This window comes from Zosterops lateralis (genome assembly GCF_965231275.1).
Source record: "Zosterops lateralis genome assembly, chromosome: 9".
In the NCBI taxonomy this organism is placed as follows: domain Eukaryota; kingdom Metazoa; phylum Chordata; class Aves; order Passeriformes; family Zosteropidae; genus Zosterops; species Zosterops lateralis.
Genome location: NC_139769.1, coordinates 22240355 through 22259089, shown reverse-complemented (window position 1 = coordinate 22259089; position 18735 = coordinate 22240355). Strand labels below are relative to the sequence as shown.

At 36.9% G+C, this 18735-nt stretch overlaps 1 protein-coding gene across 2 annotated transcripts in view; it reads left to right on the top strand.

Moving 5' to 3' along the window:
- Window positions 1–16848, top strand: part of NEK7 (NIMA related kinase 7) — a 64994-nt gene extending 48146 nt beyond the window's left edge. For both annotated transcript variants that reach the window (XM_083868036.1, XM_083868037.1), the window contains exons 8-10: window positions 920–1014; window positions 5456–5569; window positions 11856–16848. In XM_083868036.1, coding sequence (XP_083724162.1) covers window positions 920–1014; window positions 5456–5569; window positions 11856–11966 — 320 coding nt within the window. In that variant the 3' untranslated portion in view covers window positions 11967–16848. The remainder of the gene's footprint in view (window positions 1–919; window positions 1015–5455; window positions 5570–11855) is intronic.
- Window positions 16849–18735: the final 1887 nt, after the last annotated feature.

Here is an 18735-nt window from a genome sequence, read left to right as displayed (position 1 = left end):
CAGAAACAGTGCACTAAGATTGCCACTACCATTGTTTTCCATAACTTCTTTTTCTTATTGCTCTGTCATGCATGAAACCATCACTCAGCTACTTCTTTGTAATGACATTTTTTATGGAGCTGAAACAACTCTCAGTATTTCACTCTTCTAAGTAATTTGTGATACAGATCGGTAGTATTTGATTAAAATCAAGGGGAGAGATGTTCCAGAGTATCCAATATAAATTCACTCTGGAACAGTCCTAATAAATGCTGCCTTTCAAGAGCATTTTCAGAACCCACAACTCTGAGACAGGATTAAGCTGGGACAGGCACAGGTTTGGGAGCTGAAAAGCTCCTTGTGGAATTTAGTCCTACAGCTGATGGTTGAGTTGCCCATAGGAACCTCATCTTCTGCTGGTTTTCCTGCCCTCATCTCTGAAGGTCCTGAATCTCAGGCTCAGTTTTAATTTCAGCTATTCAAAGTAGCTATGTTTTTTAGTTTCAAAACCAGCCTTTTCAGGTTTATATATTCTCAAAGGAAGAACAGAAAATAAAATCTAGCCCATGGAAGAGAATTTCTAGCTGTTGTTTCTGGCTGCAGTGATAACAGTTTGGAAAAGTAGCAGGGATGTGTGTGTAGTACTTTCCCTTGGTTCTCTTCAGGAGAGACAAATTATGAAGTTCTTTAAAAGCAAAATTTGGAAGTGTTCTACAACTTCATAGCTCAGGTAAAGAGGTATGAGCAGTGAAAATAAAACTGCATTGGATGAAATAGATACCTAATTCATGTATTTCTGTCAAACTGAAGTGTCCTAAGTATGAGTTTTCATAGCAAAATGAAAAAGATGAAAAATATTCTTCTACCAGAAAAACTGTAATTTTACTACTGAACAACAACAGAAATTTTAATTTAAAAATACTTTTGGGTTTTTTTGCAGTTGGTACACCTTATTATATGTCTCCAGAGAGAATACATGAAAATGGTTACAACTTCAAGTCTGACATCTGGTCTCTAGGCTGTTTGCTGTATGAGGTAATAGTGATATATACAGTGAAGTTAATAACACTCTTGTACTTCCCCCTTCCCCTGCCCCCCTCCCCTTACATAACTTAAGCATGTGAAATACTTTTATTTGTGTTTTACTTGAACTTTCCTTTAACTGGGCTTGCTACAAAGATTTTACAGCAATTTCTTTAAGATTGGGCATGACTGAAGGATCAATAAGTGAATAATAGCAAGCACATGTAAAAGTGTTCTAAGTGTTTTCATGGTCTGTGTTGGTTGTATGATTTTGTTAATAAATGCATTGAGAAGTAGTAGGACTGATTTGAATATGTAAGTAATGCTTTCAAAAACTGCAATATAGTTATTTTAATACAAATTCCTTATTTTTATAAATACTTTAAACCTAAGTAAAATGATGGAAAAGGTTTACTGTACTTCTTGCTGCTAGCTTGGATGAATTCTCAATTTAATAATTTCTGCTGCACACGTGTAATTTTTCTGTTCTTCTCCTGTGATGGTTAAACTGCAATTGTTCAGTTTTCTCTCTTGGTACAGTCGAGATTGGTAGGTGACACATAATTTTAAATAATACTATATTGTGAGAAAATAAAGGTACATGGTACACTGAAATGTAGGCAAATGAAGGTGTGAAGAATAGGTAGGCTTCTAAAACAAATACATCTTCAAGTTCTTTGCATGTCATTTCTTGATTAAAAGAATAAACACTTGCATTGAACGATGCTGGGGATAAAAATGGTTCCATCAGCAATGGCAGTGAAGCCTCCCCAGTCATGTTCCAGGTAGAAACTAATATGCTGAAGTCACTTTTTTTTTTTACCTATAAGCCACCTGCCTCAGTGGGTCAGCAGAACTCATTTAACATACTCAGCAGTATCAGCACCTCCTTGTTTATTTTAGGATTTTGTAGAAGACATTGGCAGCCTGTTGAGATTGGATGTTACTGCTAGGTGAATCATCTCCAGTAATAGTTGTTTACTTTCTATCACTGATGTTGCCTTGAATATTAAAAGGACAAATAGCTGTATTGCAAGTCTGCAGTTTACAGATGTGTGTACAGCTGTTGCTATAAATCTTGGGGAACATTCAAGGAAGGAAGTCCAGCTGATTGCAAGTATTTAGAAGTTTGAATCCTGACCTAAAACTTAATTCTGTGTTAGGATTCCTCAATATTGACCATGGCATCTGCCTTGAATTTCAGTGCTTTACTTTACACATTTATGCTGCAAGCCCTAAGGTAGCATTAAGGTAGATGAGCATTTTTCAGTATTACTATTTCTTTACTCCTCATTGTTTTACTTGAGGATTTTTTTTTTTTTTTTTTTTTTTTTTTTAAATCTGGAAACAAACAAAACCTTTGAATTTCGATTATATAAAATCCCCACAGTTTAAGGTTAATTTTTTCTTTTATGTTATATGAAATTAAATTGCTGGATATAAATCAGTAGTACATTTCTAAGGATTTTTTTTAAGCTTGCTGCCTTAATGCTAGCAGAGTATATTAAACACCTATGTAAATATTACAGTTTTCTTTGATGTGGTAGATAATCCCCAAATACCTAAATAACTCAGTTCCATCGATTAACTCAGCATTTTGAAATACCATTCTCCTTTGATTTATTTTGGAGGTTTTACCAGGATGCTATTTAAGCTGATACAGGGTAATGTTTGTTTTCCTTATTGCAAAAATAAAATAATTATTAGGACCCTTGTTGTTGATCTATAGCTACAGTATTGGGCATTGTCTTCAACTACAGCTTTTAATTTCTTTTGGAAGTGCATTTAGTTGATTCTGCAACATACCAGATATTTGTGGTGGTTTTTCTTTGGAAGTTTATCTTGAGCATTATCTGTAATTTTGAAATTTCAGGTATAGCAAATTCAAAATACATGCTCAGCATTTTTCTCACTTAGTATTTTTTCTTAATTATTGGAAAGTGATTACTTAAGGTTCTTCAAGACTTGTGTGGACTAAAGAATGCTTTTTTTTTTAATCTGTGCAGTTTTTTGCTGGTTGTCTTTCTGTCTATTGCCTTCATCTTAGCATGTTTTATTATGTTGATTTCATGGTGATGTGTGTTCATGTGTACTCTGGATTGTCTCCAGCTTAACTGGAGAAAAGCTGTGGCAAGTTTATCATATCTCAATAAATGCTTAATTGCCACTTAACTCTTCAGTTATGCTTTAATTTAGGGTTAAACTAACTTTTTTTAAAAAATTATTTCTAGTGTATATAACAATCTATTATTCAGTGCCAACTGTGTGGCCAATAAGAATTTGCAGAAGTATGTTTTAAAGTCTGAATTTTTTAGAGCCCCAGGTATTTCTGAAACCTCAAAAACGCTACCAGTGGAGTTTTAATTGATATGCAACAAAGTAGACTTTACTAATTAAAATCAAGATGCTATGCTTTTGCTACATGGACCTTTACATGGAAAAGTAGGTCTTACACATTTCCTTTTATTGTTCATCGTAGCAATTGCATCCTTACAGGGTTGTAGGTTGGTGGCTTACAGTTAGAAAAAAAAAAAGAGAAAAAAAAAAAGAGAAAAAAAAGGGGGGAAAAAAAGAGAGAGCGAGCTGCCACCAGCCCTGAAGACAGACAGTGGGCTTTCGTCCCTCAGACACCCCCAGAATACTAATCAGCAAAGTCAGACCCTGGAGGTCAGGGAGCAAGTCAATCATTCTAGCGATCGTCTCAGTGTGGAGGATCAAATTAGCCTGAAAAATTCAGCTGCTGGGAGGAGAGGGCGAGCAGCTGTCAGGGGCAGCAGCGAGATGCACTAATGAACCAGATGAATAGTGCAAAAGCTTGAAAATAAAAACAGGACAGTTGACATTTTTCATCTGTCAAAGCAGGAGATGCATGAAAATATAGCATTCCTGTTTTAACTCCTTAGGGGACATTCAGAATTTTTTTAACACTCGGTAGCATTCAAACAAAAGTACTTTTTAATGAACACCTAGAGCACAAAAATGAATATCTGTGCATTTATTTAGAATTTCTGCATGTGTAGAGACCCTGCAGTTGATTTCTTTTTTTTTTTTTTTTTTCCTTCTTTTCTTTTTTGGTCTTCAGCTTGCATTTTTAACATTCTTTTTAAGGTAAGAGACAATGTCGTGTAAATACAAAAACTAACATTATCTTGGTAATACAGATCGGGAGGAGTGTAGGATGGAACTGTAGCATGATACTTGTTTTGGGAGCTTTAAAATTTTTTATTCTTACTCAAAGGTAATATAAAAAAGTACTGAACTATTTGAGAGCAAATTAATGAGGTATAAAATAAATGAAATTTCGATCATTCTTTTCATACATTTCCCCCAGTGATATTGATGCTTAGACATGAAAGAGTTAAACTGCTATCTGGAAGACCACAAGACAGATGAGAGCCATTTTCAGCTTGTCCTGTCCCTGCTGAAGCTCACTGAGTAGCACAGCATGGACTAGCGTGTTTCACACACACTCTGCCTGTCTGGGGAATGTACACATTGTCCTTCCAAAATCAAACTTATTAGCACATGTAGAAAAGGGTGACTGACTTTGGGGCAGCTCTGCACTCAGAGTAGTATTCGTGCTGCTGCAGTTAAAAGATTTCATAGGCTTTGAATAGAATGGAGAGATTTGAAATGAATTTTTGAATTTCTGATCCAGCTAGCCATAATATTTGTTTCCATCTCAAATGTCAAGTTGTAACATTGCCTGGAAATAAAGGGTAGGTTTATTAGTTCTTGTTTTAAGCTGAGCAATTATATAAGTGCTCCACAACAGACTTTCTTGGTTTTGTATTGTAATTGTAAATTATTGCCATGGGTGCCAGTTCTGTTCTGACAGAAGTTTGGGGATTTATTTTTAAAGTATTTTTAAATAACATCCTGAATTACGAGGGTTTTGGGTCTGAGATTTTGGAAGTATAGATGATAGCTTTTTCTTGCTTTCCAAACCCCTAGTTATATTGAAGTCTAATGTCATGGCTGTGGAAGGTTACAAAATCTGCTACCATTATCTAGTGTTATCTACACAATGCATGGCTTTAGGTTAGATAACGTTTTCCTGTAAGTTACGTGTTTTCTTACAGAAGGTCTTCCGAGGAAAAGTACGAGTTTGGATTTTTTTGGTGTCCCTTGTGGTGCAAGGACCCTCCACTCTCAGCAACATCATAAACCACTGGATTTCCCCTCACAGTCTATTAATAAAACCCTAACAGTGTGCAATTCAGATACTGCACTGTAAGGATTGTGACAGCTACGGTTGTATGACGTAGAATAAGTATATACAGTGATTACAGGAATAGTTTTGGAACTTCTGTTATTACCACTGCAAGGCTCCCTCTAAGCAGAGCGTTGAAAGTCATTAAGGATCACTTTCTGTTTGTTACTACTACAGTTTTTATGACAAAATAGCTTTACTTAAAAACGCAAAAGAAAACGGTACATTTTCTTTAAACAGATGGCTGCACTGCAGAGTCCCTTTTATGGTGATAAAATGAACCTGTACTCTCTGTGCAAGAAGATAGAACAGTGTGACTACCCACCTCTCCCTTCAGATCACTATTCAGAGGAAGTAAGTAATTTTCCTTTTCATGGGCTGGATCCCCAGTTTATGTAAGCTGGCACACTTCCAGGGAAGTAAATGAACTTGTGTGATTTTATGCTATTTGCAGATTATGTCTGTAAGTGTTTGCTTGTTGAACTCACTCAAATGTTCCTGTCATAACAAGTCTCTCATGATTTATATTTGAGGGTATTGATGATGGAAACGTCACACTGTTAGATTCTTAATTTCATTGGGCTTCTTGCAAGTATGACAAAAAGCTTTCCCAGAATGCACAATGATATGTTCCACATGCCAGGGTGGGATAGAGTCTTACATCTATAGGGTGTTTTTCTAAAAGCACAACTGTACACGTTTATGTTGCACAGTAAATTAGTGCACTGGCCCTGTTCCTCTAGGGGCCTGCATTAAAATAGATATAATGTAACTCAGTAGTAAAAATGAATTGTTCAGGTCCCATTTGTCTGCATTATAAAACTGGGATGTGCCGTTCAGTACAATTGAACAGCAGTTCTTTTGCAAAGAGTGGTTCTTGGCAAGACTAAGAGTAAATTTCAGAGAAATACAGGCAGACATAATACAATTGAATTTGAACAATATGCTCCTGCAAATCTCAGCAGTGTTTGTTCTAAGCTGAGAGCTAACAGTTCTTACTGTCATTAGTGCATTTAAGGGGGAGTACTTGCTTTTATACGGTCTAAAATAAAAAGAAACTAAACAAAATAAATATTTTTCTTAGTGTAACAGAATGAAAAAATGTAAATGCTTGCTTGTTAATGTTCTGAGATACAAGTTTTGAAATACTTCTCCACTTTGAAAAGAATAGGGCAAACTGATAGAAGCTGTAAACTGAAGAACAGATATTAGTAACCAATTCTAATTGAATTCAGACGACATGAATTAAAGATTACTTTAAAAGCATAAATAAACACAAGCACCGAAATACTTTTAATAAACATAAAGCATTATACAATTTCATTTATAGACTAGGGGTTGTAATTCTGAACCTTAAATTTTCTTGCATTCACAGACAGTGATTGGACTATTAATAAAAGATTACTGCTCAGTGTTTTGTTTTGTATTTATAGTGACAATTTTTCCCCTTTTATGAAACAAACTGGACTTAAAAAGATAATTTGGTGATGTTACAAAGGATGAAATAATGATCTATTGTGTAATTTATACACTCTAGCTCTTTGTGAGTTTGCCGGTTAGTCATTTTACCTTGGCCATTTTTAATTATTATTTATTGCAGACTCTAAATATGGCAGTTCATATAACCAGCTTCAGAACTGGAGGCCTAGAAATACAGTAGGGTGTGAACAATAATGCAAAATGATAGCAAGAATGTCAGGGGCCGTTCTTTGTTGTGTCATTCATGCTGTCTTCCTTTTTCCATGAAGCACATGAATATTTCACATATCTGCATCCTCATCGTCTATTCTTCTTGACTAATTTTCAGACTGTCTGAATTTGCATTTCACATGGTAGCTGATTAGGAGATGCCGAATGCAGCAGCGAAGCCTCAGCAGGCGGTTTCCATGGTGACCTTCAGCAGGATTTTAATGATGATACCACTAGTGGTTCGTTGAAGTTGGCCTGCCTGCAAGGCTACTTCGCTGCAGCTAAGTGTGAAGTTGGAGATGTGGATTCCCAGCCAAAGGGCAAATATCAAAGTCTGACCCAGATAGAAGGTCTTAGAGTTTGGGTGGGGAGAGAGATTCCAGCTTTTCCTTACATCTGTATAGGTTTTTTTGTTTTGCAAACACATGCAAAGCACGACATGTTACTTTCTGTTACTTCAAAGCAGACATGTACTTCTGCACCTTGGATAAGCCAGTTATCTGCAAAATACATCTAAGTTATTCTTAAAGATAATGAGAGAATCAGAGCTACTATAGGTATTAAGATAGGTAAGAGAACAGTTTCTTAAAAGAAGCCATCAGTTATGGAAACTGTAATGGCAATAGTTTTTATGTTGTGCTATGAAGACTTGTGTCTTCACTAAGGTACATTGAAAACATACATTTATTACCTATTGCACTAAAATAAACCATTTTTAGTACAAAAAATACCATGCTGGCATGAACTGTAAAAAAGAGAAACAAACAAGTGTTATCTGTCACATTAGAATACTGTCCTAAGTGTTTCACCTGTACAGGAAATGTAGATGTCAAACCTTTAACCAGGTTGGAAGGACACTCTGTGAGCAGTAAAGATCAGGGATCACTGAACAGTAAAACCCATTTCATTTTTTTATGAAAAACAATTTTCTGAAATAAAAACTTCACTAAGTGTTGATCTCTGCATCCTCTAATGTAGGAGTGTAAATACTTTGATTATGAAACATCAGAAACATGCTTTTTCAAGAAACTTTTTGTAAGTTAATTTTAGTGAGTTTTAAGTTGTGAAATTTTTTCTAAGTTTTGAAACCTCTGTAAGAGTGATGTGTTGGTAATTGTGTCACATCTGTGTCATCAGAGAGCAGTGTGACAGAAAGATGCCCCTTTAGATGGACAGATGGGTAATGTTTTTAAAAACGTTTGATTAAAAATCCTAATAGTCTGAGATGCATTTTCACAAACTGTTTCTTCAGTGGTAGACACAAGCCAAGATTTTCAAGTGCTTGATAACTTTGGATATCTCAATTTTTAAATATCCCTTAAAAACATCTGGTATTCAGAGTCAGTACTCAGCATTTACTGAAAGCTGTTCTGCTTTAGGGAATTCAAAGCTGGGGCTCCCTTGCCACCTCCAATCAATACTTTTAAAACCTTGTCAGCTAATATTAGTATCACATTGCTTTCATGATGAAGTTTTAAAATCTTCCCTTTGACTGAGGTGCATTTCTTCTAAAGTCCACTGCCAACCTCCTACCCAGATGTAAAAGCAGAAGGAGCCAGCAGGTCCACAATGGTAGTGTTAGTTGCCAGCAGGTCTTGAGAAAAGCACTCAGAAAAGGCTTCAGGAAGGTTTTATTCAGGGTAAGATTGGTGTTGTGTGCAGTACTTTTTTTCCAAACTTCCCTATATGGAAATCTCTCTATTTCAACTGGCAAACACTGCAAAGTACTTGCCTGTCATATTTCTGTCTTTCTCCCCTCCTCCTGACTTGAGTGATAATTATTTATTTCATAGCTGAAAAACCTGCTAGAGTTAAAGAAAGTGTGTCCCACTGCTCCAGTGTCAGGCTAAGCTCCAGGCTAAAGACAGTCACTGTGCTAAGTGCACAGAGGAGGTTAAGAACAATAAGCAGACAAAGAAGTTTGCAGCTTGGGGATGCAACAGGAGGTCCCTCTGGCTCGGTCTGCTCTGCCTCTTGGCCAGTCTGTGCCAGGTAGTAAAAAATTACTTCTGTCTCTAATGATAGTCTGATTTTAGACTCTCAGTGCCTCTTCCCATGACACTGGTGAGCTTTTCTGATATACTGGAACTTTTATATAGTACTAGGGGGGCTGACAAATGGATTTCAGGTTTATTGAAATGGATATTCCTGTGGGAGTAAAGGATCAGTGCTATAAACCAAGTATTAGCATCCACTGTGGTCCCAGTCTCAGTCCTGAAAGACTCTGTTCCCATGTAACTTTTCATGCTGTATAGCAGAATTAATTCACCTTCTTCCAAGGGCTTGCTTTTCAGTTACAAGGCTCAAAAGAGCTCAAGGATGTTGAAATTACTCAGGAATCTGCACTATTGTCGTGCAGTGTCCCAGGCATGGTCAGCTCAGCATTCCTGCCTTACCACTGAGATTCTGGACTGCCAAGGGAAGAGGGGCACAGAGATAGTGCAGTGACTGCCACTTAAAGAGGTCTGTGACAAGGCTTCTCAAGTGTTCAACAGGTGAATTTCTTGAAGCTCTATTTCTGCTGTACTACAAACAGTAAAGGATTAATAAACAGCCAATACAAACAGGAGAAAGAACACTCTGCTTCCCCTCAGATGCTGGCTTTGTGGGTTTCAACCCTTCAAGGCCCTTTACGAGGACTGTTCACTGTATACAGTTCTGTTGAACAGACAGAAGTCTTCACAGAGAAAGAGAAATGTATACATTCATGATTAGATGTATCTTGCAGATAAATTACACCTGTATTCTCTTCACAAAATGTTTGCTTATTTGACTCTTAATTTCAGGCTTGATGGTGTTGAACGTTCTTCAGTCTTTCTTGTTTTCTGTGCAGGCTGTCTGAGGTGTTGCATGGCAAACTGCTCATCTCTGCTTACACTGTGCCTCCTGCTTACCCTCTGTCCCACCTGCTTCATCTGTAGGAGGTTGTTTGCCTGGGATGTTTGTATTGCATGCTGGCAATTATTATTTCTTACAGTAGCTAATGATTGCCAGCATTGTGTTCTTCAAATATTTGGGAGGTATTGCAGGCTAATAGTTTTTATTGCCACTGGCACTGTATTTTATTATTGACTGCCAGAAGCAATATGATGGCTTTTATAACTCCTTTAGTCAGAATATACTTAGTGTATTTAAAATTCAAATAGCAAGTCTGTTACAGGTTATTTTGATTCAATATGTTTCTTTCAAAACCAGTAATCTGACTATTATCTTCAGAATTATCTCACTTTTAAATATTGAGCTCTTCTTGCTAAAGAATGGGATGTGTAATGGCATAGTTTTTATACTATTGAATACAAAATATCTGTACATTATGTACAGTTTATCTGTAAGGGCTAATGGACAAAGCTTTATATAGTGGTTTACAGTGCTTCTTCCTGAACTTCAGGAATTCCTATACCCATGCATTTGAATTAATCTTCAGAAAAGTGAAAGGAGTATAATTATAATTTAAAATCCTTCTTTTTCTAAAAAGCAGGAAGGAAACTCTCTGATGGCAGGTTTAAAGAGGCAGCCTGTGTTACTTTTGAATAATGAGGGTGATGAGGTCGCTCTGTGTTAGTTGCAATAATTACAGATTTTTTTCAATAATCCTACCTAGTAGTACTGGCTGGGAGACCAAACCAAATTTGATATATCACCATAGAAGACTGAAACACAAAGTATTTGTTGGAGTGTCCACCTCCTCCCTCCCCACCTGTCCCCAGTGCTATAAGGTGGTCCAGGAGAATTTGGCAAAGCTACTTAAAAGCATAAAGGAAGATCTTCAGAGTTGGTTAAGTAGTTTTTGCAAAGCATTGTGAACATTTCAGTAAGTCAGTATGAAAGAGGTGGGTTCCATGTAGAAAAATGCTTAGGAGATGCACACAATTTAAAATAGATGCCCTATCAGAAGGTTATCCATACAATATATTAAGTTCTAATGTCATAAATTCTTAGGCATGTCAGTGGAGGGAGAAAAGCCTGCAAATGTCCTGACAGTTTGTAAAGGCCATGAATGAAAAGTATGCAGGTGATCTGGAAGCTCTTTTGGATTGCTTATGCTGAATATGTCCATTAAAAACACCCAACAGGTTATGGTGTTTTTGGAAACATGGGATTTTCTGGTCATAGTGATTCGTTTATTCCCAGATAGAGGCTTTCATGAATATTTGTTAACTATGTGCTTCTTTACATAAAGAGCACTTTAAACAATCTAATCCTAAGAAATACATACATATTGGGATGTGGGCCAAAGCTTATTTATTCTAGCATCATATCTTCAGCAGTGGACAAGTGAAGTAAGAGGGCCACCATAATGTGATACTTACCCAAAATATTTTCCCAGCTTTCAGTTTTAAGTTCTGATATTTCCTCAAGGGTGGAGTCCTTCTAACAGGTAGCTCTCAGTGGGTTTGATTGGTTCAGTGGCTGAATGAATGCATATTGGTGGCTCCTGGCAGCAGGAGGTTCTGGGTGTTAACTGTATGTTAGATGGAGCACCACTGCCTTTTGTTTGTTGGGCCCTGTCAGGCAGAAGTGCCATTTATTGCTGGCTAAGTCCTGTATCGGGACTGAATGAGCAAAGCAGCCCTCCTTTACCTTTGCTCTGTGCTCCTTTCAGTCTTCTGGGCTTCGCTGGCACAGCCCTCCAGAAACACGGGGAATTTTCTATAAATTATGTGGGACTGGACTAAACGCTTGTCTAAAGTTATATGTTGAAAGGATTAGAACTTGAATTTGCTCATCAGTTTTTCTGGGTAGCAGTGCAAAATGTAGAAATCAGGGGAGAGTGTTGCGTTTGCATAAAGCAGCGTGCAGTGGGTGAGCAGAGAGGGGAGGGCTGCCCGCGTGCTCGTGCAGAATCCCTGTTTGCCTCCTTTTTGCCGGTCGTATTAATTTGAATTTGATAAGGCACAAATCCTGCTTGTAAGAAGGCCAACGCTCCTGTCATGTTCTCTCCCTCCGGTAGCTGCGACAATTAGTTAATATGTGCATCAACCCGGATCCGGAGAAGCGCCCAGACATCACCTACGTGTACGATGTAGCGAAACGGATGCACGCGCACACCGCCAGCAGCTGAGCAGCCAGCACGGCCCCGGGAAAGGAGCAGCCAGAAACAAGTGCTTGAAATGAATCATCCCACCCCTCTGTGTGTGTCACACAAATGTAATTATTTGAAGCTTACCGTTGTGCTTTGGATTGTAAACAGGTTTATATACGAGCTTTGTAATTTTCTGTTTATTTCTGGAGTTTGTATTTTTTTACTAACTTGCAGTTGTACAACAGGTTGAAATATGTAAAGCATAATTATAAGATGCTGTGAGCCACTGTTTCCATGTTAGTGGGTTCAAGTATATGTGCTATAATAACAAAATTGTATTCAGTTGGGCCTCAGTTCTAAAACACAGTTGCACTTTTGCACATTATACAGATATTAGGCTATTATCAAGAAGCAAAATGTCTGAATCCCTCACCTTTTTAGTAATTTATGGAATGTATGAATCAGCACAGTTAACTTTATTTTAATCTTTGTTCCAAGAGGAACATAATTGTTACAGGATCTTATTGTATTTTATATTGAATTGTATTTTGCAGATCTTGCTGTAAGAGTAGAAGAGGAATAGAATTAGTTCTCTGCTTGCCAAATGCAGTGGAAAAATAATTTCAGGAAAAATTGTCATGCTGAAATTTTTGTAACGTCCCCTTTTGTTTGGTTAGTCTCTTGTAATACACACAACATTTGTTGAAGGTTTCCTGAGAAAATTTAAGGTGTTGATTCAGCAATCTGGTCGTTTTCACTGGACTTGTGCAGCACTGCCCTGGGGCAATGGGAGTCTGCATAGTTCAGTCTTAAAAACATGCAGATGCTTCTTGTAGCCAATAGGGTTCTTTTGTGGCTGTCCTTTGAGCAGGTCTGATTAAAAGATGTGATCTTTAAGTTACAACTTCCCAACTGTTTGTGTATATGTCACTGTTTGTAGATTTTTGTGTTTAAAATAATTTGAGTGACCTTACAGTATATTTAAATTTTAATCTTTTTTTTTCTAAATACTCAAATCTTTTGGCAAAGATATAATAGTCTAGTATAACACAGAATGTATTCTACTTAAATATATGATTATTGTATACTGTATCCTGAGACTTAGTTTTATATTTAGCAGAAGTAAATTATAGCTTTTATGTTTAAGAGAAAGTTGCCACGCCTTAATTTAGGAAATAATTATATATGCAAACTGTCTTACAGATACTTTATTAGTTTAAAAGGAAATGCTGAATATTTTTGTTAGACCTTAGTGCCTTTAGGGGGTATGCGTATATAATATTTTCATTGTTAAGGAAGGAATGTGTCTTGTTTTTAAATGTGATAAAAATGGAGAGTGAAATGGAATTCCTTGAGTTTCAAGACTGAACTTTTTTTACAAAACTGTCAAAAGGTAATTATTATCAGTGATAGCAGCTAAGGAGCTGTTACTGTCAGTGAAGTCTTTTTCTTTATGTGGATAAAAAGTTAGTTCAAATAAAAGCAGCAGTATGTACATACACATATAGGTTCTAGATGCAGTCACATCCCTGTGTGCTCAGATTTTTTTTTCTTGTTTGTTCTCTGTACAGCTGTAATTTTTATTTGATATAATGCTCAAAGAAAAAAACCCAGAACATTTGCAGAGTTTGTGTTCAAGGGAGAGTCAGGGTTGTTTGCAGTTTTGCTATTTTTTAAAACTACAAATACTATGAAAATTGTGTTTGGAAAAAACAAAGGGAGTTTTTAGGTGGTATGTGCCAGATTATCAGCTCATCTTAGTACATACTTTTTTATTTTTTGCTTCCAGGTTTTGTAGGACAAATTGTATGAAACCGTAGTTTTATTTCTCACTTTTGTGTGCATTTAACCTTGTAGAACTTCAGTGGAGAAGTTTGTTGGAAAGAAGTATTGGAGAAACTTTGGTCTATGTTTAGCAACCTCTAGATTTGTTTTCATTTATTAAATGGCTATATAATCTAAAACATGATGGTTATATTCTGTAACAATGTTTCACATGTCATAGAATGAAATGCTTTGTATTGAAAAAGCACAATACTTGCTTGGCTGCCAGAATTAGTTCTTAATATGCACAAGTACTCAATTTTTTTTTTAATGAAATGTGCTAGAACATTTAAAAATCACTAAAAAACCCAAATGCAATGCAGGCTATTTGTATGTATTATTATGCATAAAGTATTGAACTTTTCCTGCCAGAAACTGCTGATAGATATCCCTCTCCTGGAAGGGTATGTTGAGTAAAAGAATCATAGGTTAAGAGTTAGTAAATATGCATTTTTAAGCATTTAAGTTTTTTAGCAATGAGGGTTTATTTTAGTAGTTGTGATCAAATACCGTGCTGAGGAAAAGAAATAGTTGTTTTTTGACTTAAAATCTGTGAAATGAATGGTGCACCTGACTCTGGTACCAAACTCTGTAATTAAAAAGACAGTGTGGGTTAATAGAACTGCTTACATAAGTGAGGATTGTAGAGTCTATTGATAAAGTAAAGTACCTGGTAATGTATGAAAATTATAAGTCTTGTTATATCACTCCAGTGTATGCTATCTGCTTATAAAATATTTTCTAAACCACCATCCTATTTTTCATATGTTGATTATAACATTTGGCACTATTTATTTTAAGCTATGGCATTATGTGTTTATTTCCTTTAAAGAAAACATGTTACATTTCTACCCAAAATGTCTGACCAGCTCCTCCTCCTTATTTCAGTAATGCTCCAGTATTAACTTGTGTCAGGAGTGAACTTTGTGCTTTGAATGACATTGCATAAATTCTCTTTGTGTCAAAAGCTCCCCTGCTGTGCAGTATCCAATAGAAATAAAACATACAGGTATTAAATGTAATGTAAAAATTATAGTGTTTCTATGATATTTTTTCAAACTTCTCTTTTAGGTATATATATATGTTACAGTAGATGCTGTCTATCTTGTGAACAACTTACTGCTTCCAGTAGTTGATTCTAGGTGAGACTTCTTGACTGTAACAAAAGAAAATACACTAAAAATTTTTTTTGTGTTATTTGTTAAAATATTATCTAAAAATACTACACCCAATATATTGTGTTTTAAACTAAAATTTTAAATTACTTTAAAGTTACTTTCAAGCCATATTAAAATACGTGATAAAGCGTAAAAATAACAAAGAGCTCCCATTATGGTCCCAGTCCTATGAGCTCATACTTATATTTCAGCTGGTTTTTATGTAATTTCAGTAATTTTGAGTGAACCATATCTGCACACACAAAGAGTAATCAGTAGGGTAGATAGAAGTGATGTGCTCAGCTCACTTTTTATACTCTCTGCGTGTCACTGGCTTGGTAGCAGAGAATAATTTGGGTTTTTTCCCTTCTGTTGCACTCCTAATGATCCAGCTCCCAATTGTATGAGCAGGCAATAGAAGTGTGTTGTCTTTTTGTAATGAGCAGAAACTTTAAAAACATGCCAGTATAGCAGAAGATGAAATGCAGTATTAGAAGTGTCTGAGAAGGCTGGTGTTTTATTCATGCTCATGATTAAGAAAGCCGTAGAGTGAAATTCTTGACAGAGGCTTGGAAATGGAGAAGAACTTTTATGCCATTAGTTCTCAGATACCTCTGAATGGGACCCAAAACTGCAGTGATGTTTGTTTGCAGCAATCTGTCTGCTTAGTCTCTTATCTTTGCTGTTATACAGTGTGGTGAGAATTTTAACAGCTGAGGTGGAGTGCTGGTGAATGCTGCATTGGCTTGTGAGCTGGTAGGAAGAGGAGGTGATGTGAGGGAAAGTCAGCAACGGCCTTCAGGGCTTGTTTTGTGAAGACATAAAGGTGCTGGATGGCAGAGGTCAAATCACTGTTTTTCCATAATTTTTAGTAGTCTTTATTAGTCTTTATCTACTTCAATAGTCAAAACTTTCCCAACCCAGCCATATCCCCACCTTATCTAGTCAGTGGCACTGTTGGTCTTTTGAATTTCTGATCTCTGGTTTGATCTGGGTGAGTAAGTCTTTCTGGCAAGGAGGGAAATAGAGGTGCTGACCCTGCCAGGTGGAGTGCTACTTATGTTTCTGAACATGATTCAAATGTAGATGTTTAGAGTTGTTTTTTAAACTTTATTCCCTTCTCTGAGCGTTTACTCCCTTCTCTGATGCCTTTAAAAAAGTACTTTCCATTCATATTCACCACTGAAGTTCTATGACTCCTGGCTTCTGCTTTGTCAGTGCTGTTGTCAGCCCTACCCTCTTCTGCTTTGAAGTCCTCTGTGTCTTGTTTTCCTAGTGGTCATTAGTTTGCATCTTTCTTTGTGACTGCTAAACTCAACCCATTTCTCTCTTTTCAAATTTCATCCCTCCCCATGGGGAAGCTCAGTTTCTTTCCCCTGATCAGAACTTCAATCCTTTGTTCTTCATTCTGTTTTTCCAGCCCAATGGCTGTGATTTCTGATTTTAGATATATTTTCTCACTGCCTCAGTCATTCCCATGACCTTGTCTTTGCTAAATACTGTTCACTTTATTATCTCTCATTTTTAAATTCCCTTTCTCTGATCACTACCTGCTCTCTTTCAGCTTATCTGTCTTTCTCTCTCCTCTACCCTGTCACTCACTCCTTTTGGGATCTCCAGTCTATTAACCTTTTTGACTCCTTCATCTTCACTGCTGCCTCCTTCCTTCATTGGCCTCACTTCTTTTGACTCACTGGTCTTTATTTTTATCTCTGTCTGCTTCTCTGTACATGATTTCTTTGGCTGCTTCTCACACTGCCCTGTCTCCATTCCTCCCTCCAGACATATTCTCTTGTAATTTCTTAATTTCCATTCCAGCCTTTCTGAATATCTGAAGAGTGTGTCAGCACAACACAGCTTTGGACTCAGCTTTGCCTTACCTGCTTCAATGCTCTTCCCAAATGGACTTTTTAACCACTTTTGTCTCACCTTTTTTTTTTCTTGTTGAGCCTGCTTGCAGATCTGCTTTTAATTTTCGTTCTCCATTCATTCTTGATACAAAATTTCAATCCTAATTTTGTTGCATGACAAGATCCTTTTCAAAGTTGTTTTTATTCTCAGGATCTGTTTCTGATCTGAGCTTCTCTGCCTCCTAACTGCAAGATTGCCCCTTTTATTTCTGTATCTTTTATGCCTCTCATTACTTTCATTGAATTACTTCTTCCCTCAATGGCAACCAAGTTTCTCTTTCATCTGTCTTTAAGGGGGTGGCACCCATCATCATAAGTGTTTCTGGTTTTAATACTTTGTCCTTTTTTCTCCCTCTTATCTAATTTCATGTACCTAAACACCCTCTCTCCAGTTTGTTTTTGGATTTTTTTTAATGTTATACTTTATATGAATGCCCCCAAAATCCAGTGCTTCTCCTCCCTAGTCTGGTTCTCCCATGGTTCTATCTCCAGATTATTCCTTTAGTATCCAGCCAGCCTCAGACCTGTTCAGATTCAAAGATCTAATTTTTATTTCTGGCTCCCTCTAGACTGTTTTCTAACATCCCTGACAATTTTAGTTGCCTGTTTTCCAAGGCCACAACCTTTCTGTCTCTGACACTTCTCCCATGCCTGCGTATCAAATGTCTCAGAGTTAGATATATCAGAATCCAGCCCTCTTTATCTGTTCTTTCTTATCTTTTATCTTCACTGATTTAACCTCTGTGTCATTTTGGCTTCTTTACTCCTTTCAAAGTATCAAAATTGACAAGACTAAACTGTCATTGGACTTTCACTGTTTCGTGTGCTGAAGAAGGAACTCCACCAAATTACTACTTGTTCTGTGTTTTTTAAAGGGACCCAAATCCTACAAATCTGATCTTATTTCAGTACTGTAGAGTTGGAATAGGTTTTTTCTCCAGGTATGTCAAAAGTCCATAAATTTGGGCCTTTAGTTTTCTCTCATTTCAGATAAAGAGATTTTTCCCTTTAATTGCTTTGTATTTACTGTGTGTAACTTTGTCTTGTCTTGTTCCTGCACATACAGCTAACAGTTGTTTTCTTGCTATAGAAACTTGATTTCAGTGCTTTTAACTATTGCTTGAAACAAGAACGTGCCTAAGAGCTTCCCTGGCTGGACCCAGAGTTGGGCACAACACTCCTCTCTGTTCCTGTGCCACCCATACCCTACAGGTGCAGGACTGAGCTTGGTGCTCTACTGCTTCTCTACCCACGCTGCCCTAAAAAAAAATAAAGCCAAACCAAAGCTGCTTCTGTGGTGGGTGAATGATTTTCTGCTTGAGTGCAGGGTCTGACTTCACACTTTTAGCAGACTTTCAGAGGTGGAAGATTGTGTGTTTGTGGAGATTCACTGTTGGTCAAATTGTCTGGCCTTTGCTCATAATTATCCTCAGATATAGTGAGATTGAGAAACAAAAATCTCTGAAAAGTTTGGTGTTTCAGAACTGGGGGATATGTCACATTTGAACTTAATGTCACATTTGGTGTGTTTATACACACATTGAATTTTTATTTGCACCAGAGTAATTATTTTGTTTTAGAGGATCAGTTGTTTGCTGGCACAAAAAAAAATAATCTAGTACTTTTGAGGTTTTTTTGTTTATTCCCTGTTGCCTGTTTGTGTCACAGGATGCAGTTAGTTCTTCTACAGCTGCCTTAGTGATGGGTGTCAGCCTTGCATCTCTGGTCTAATTGTAGTTTTCTGTCTTATGGAATTAAAAATAGGAGATTACTGAGTCCTTCCTGATAGTTCCACTTGCTTTGCATTTCAACCCTAGCAATAGCAAGAGATCTCAAACAGGAAGAGAAATAGTCCCCCAGTATAAAAGAGATGTTTTGGGATTCCTTACTTCTTTTCCACCTCCCAGCCCCTGTTTC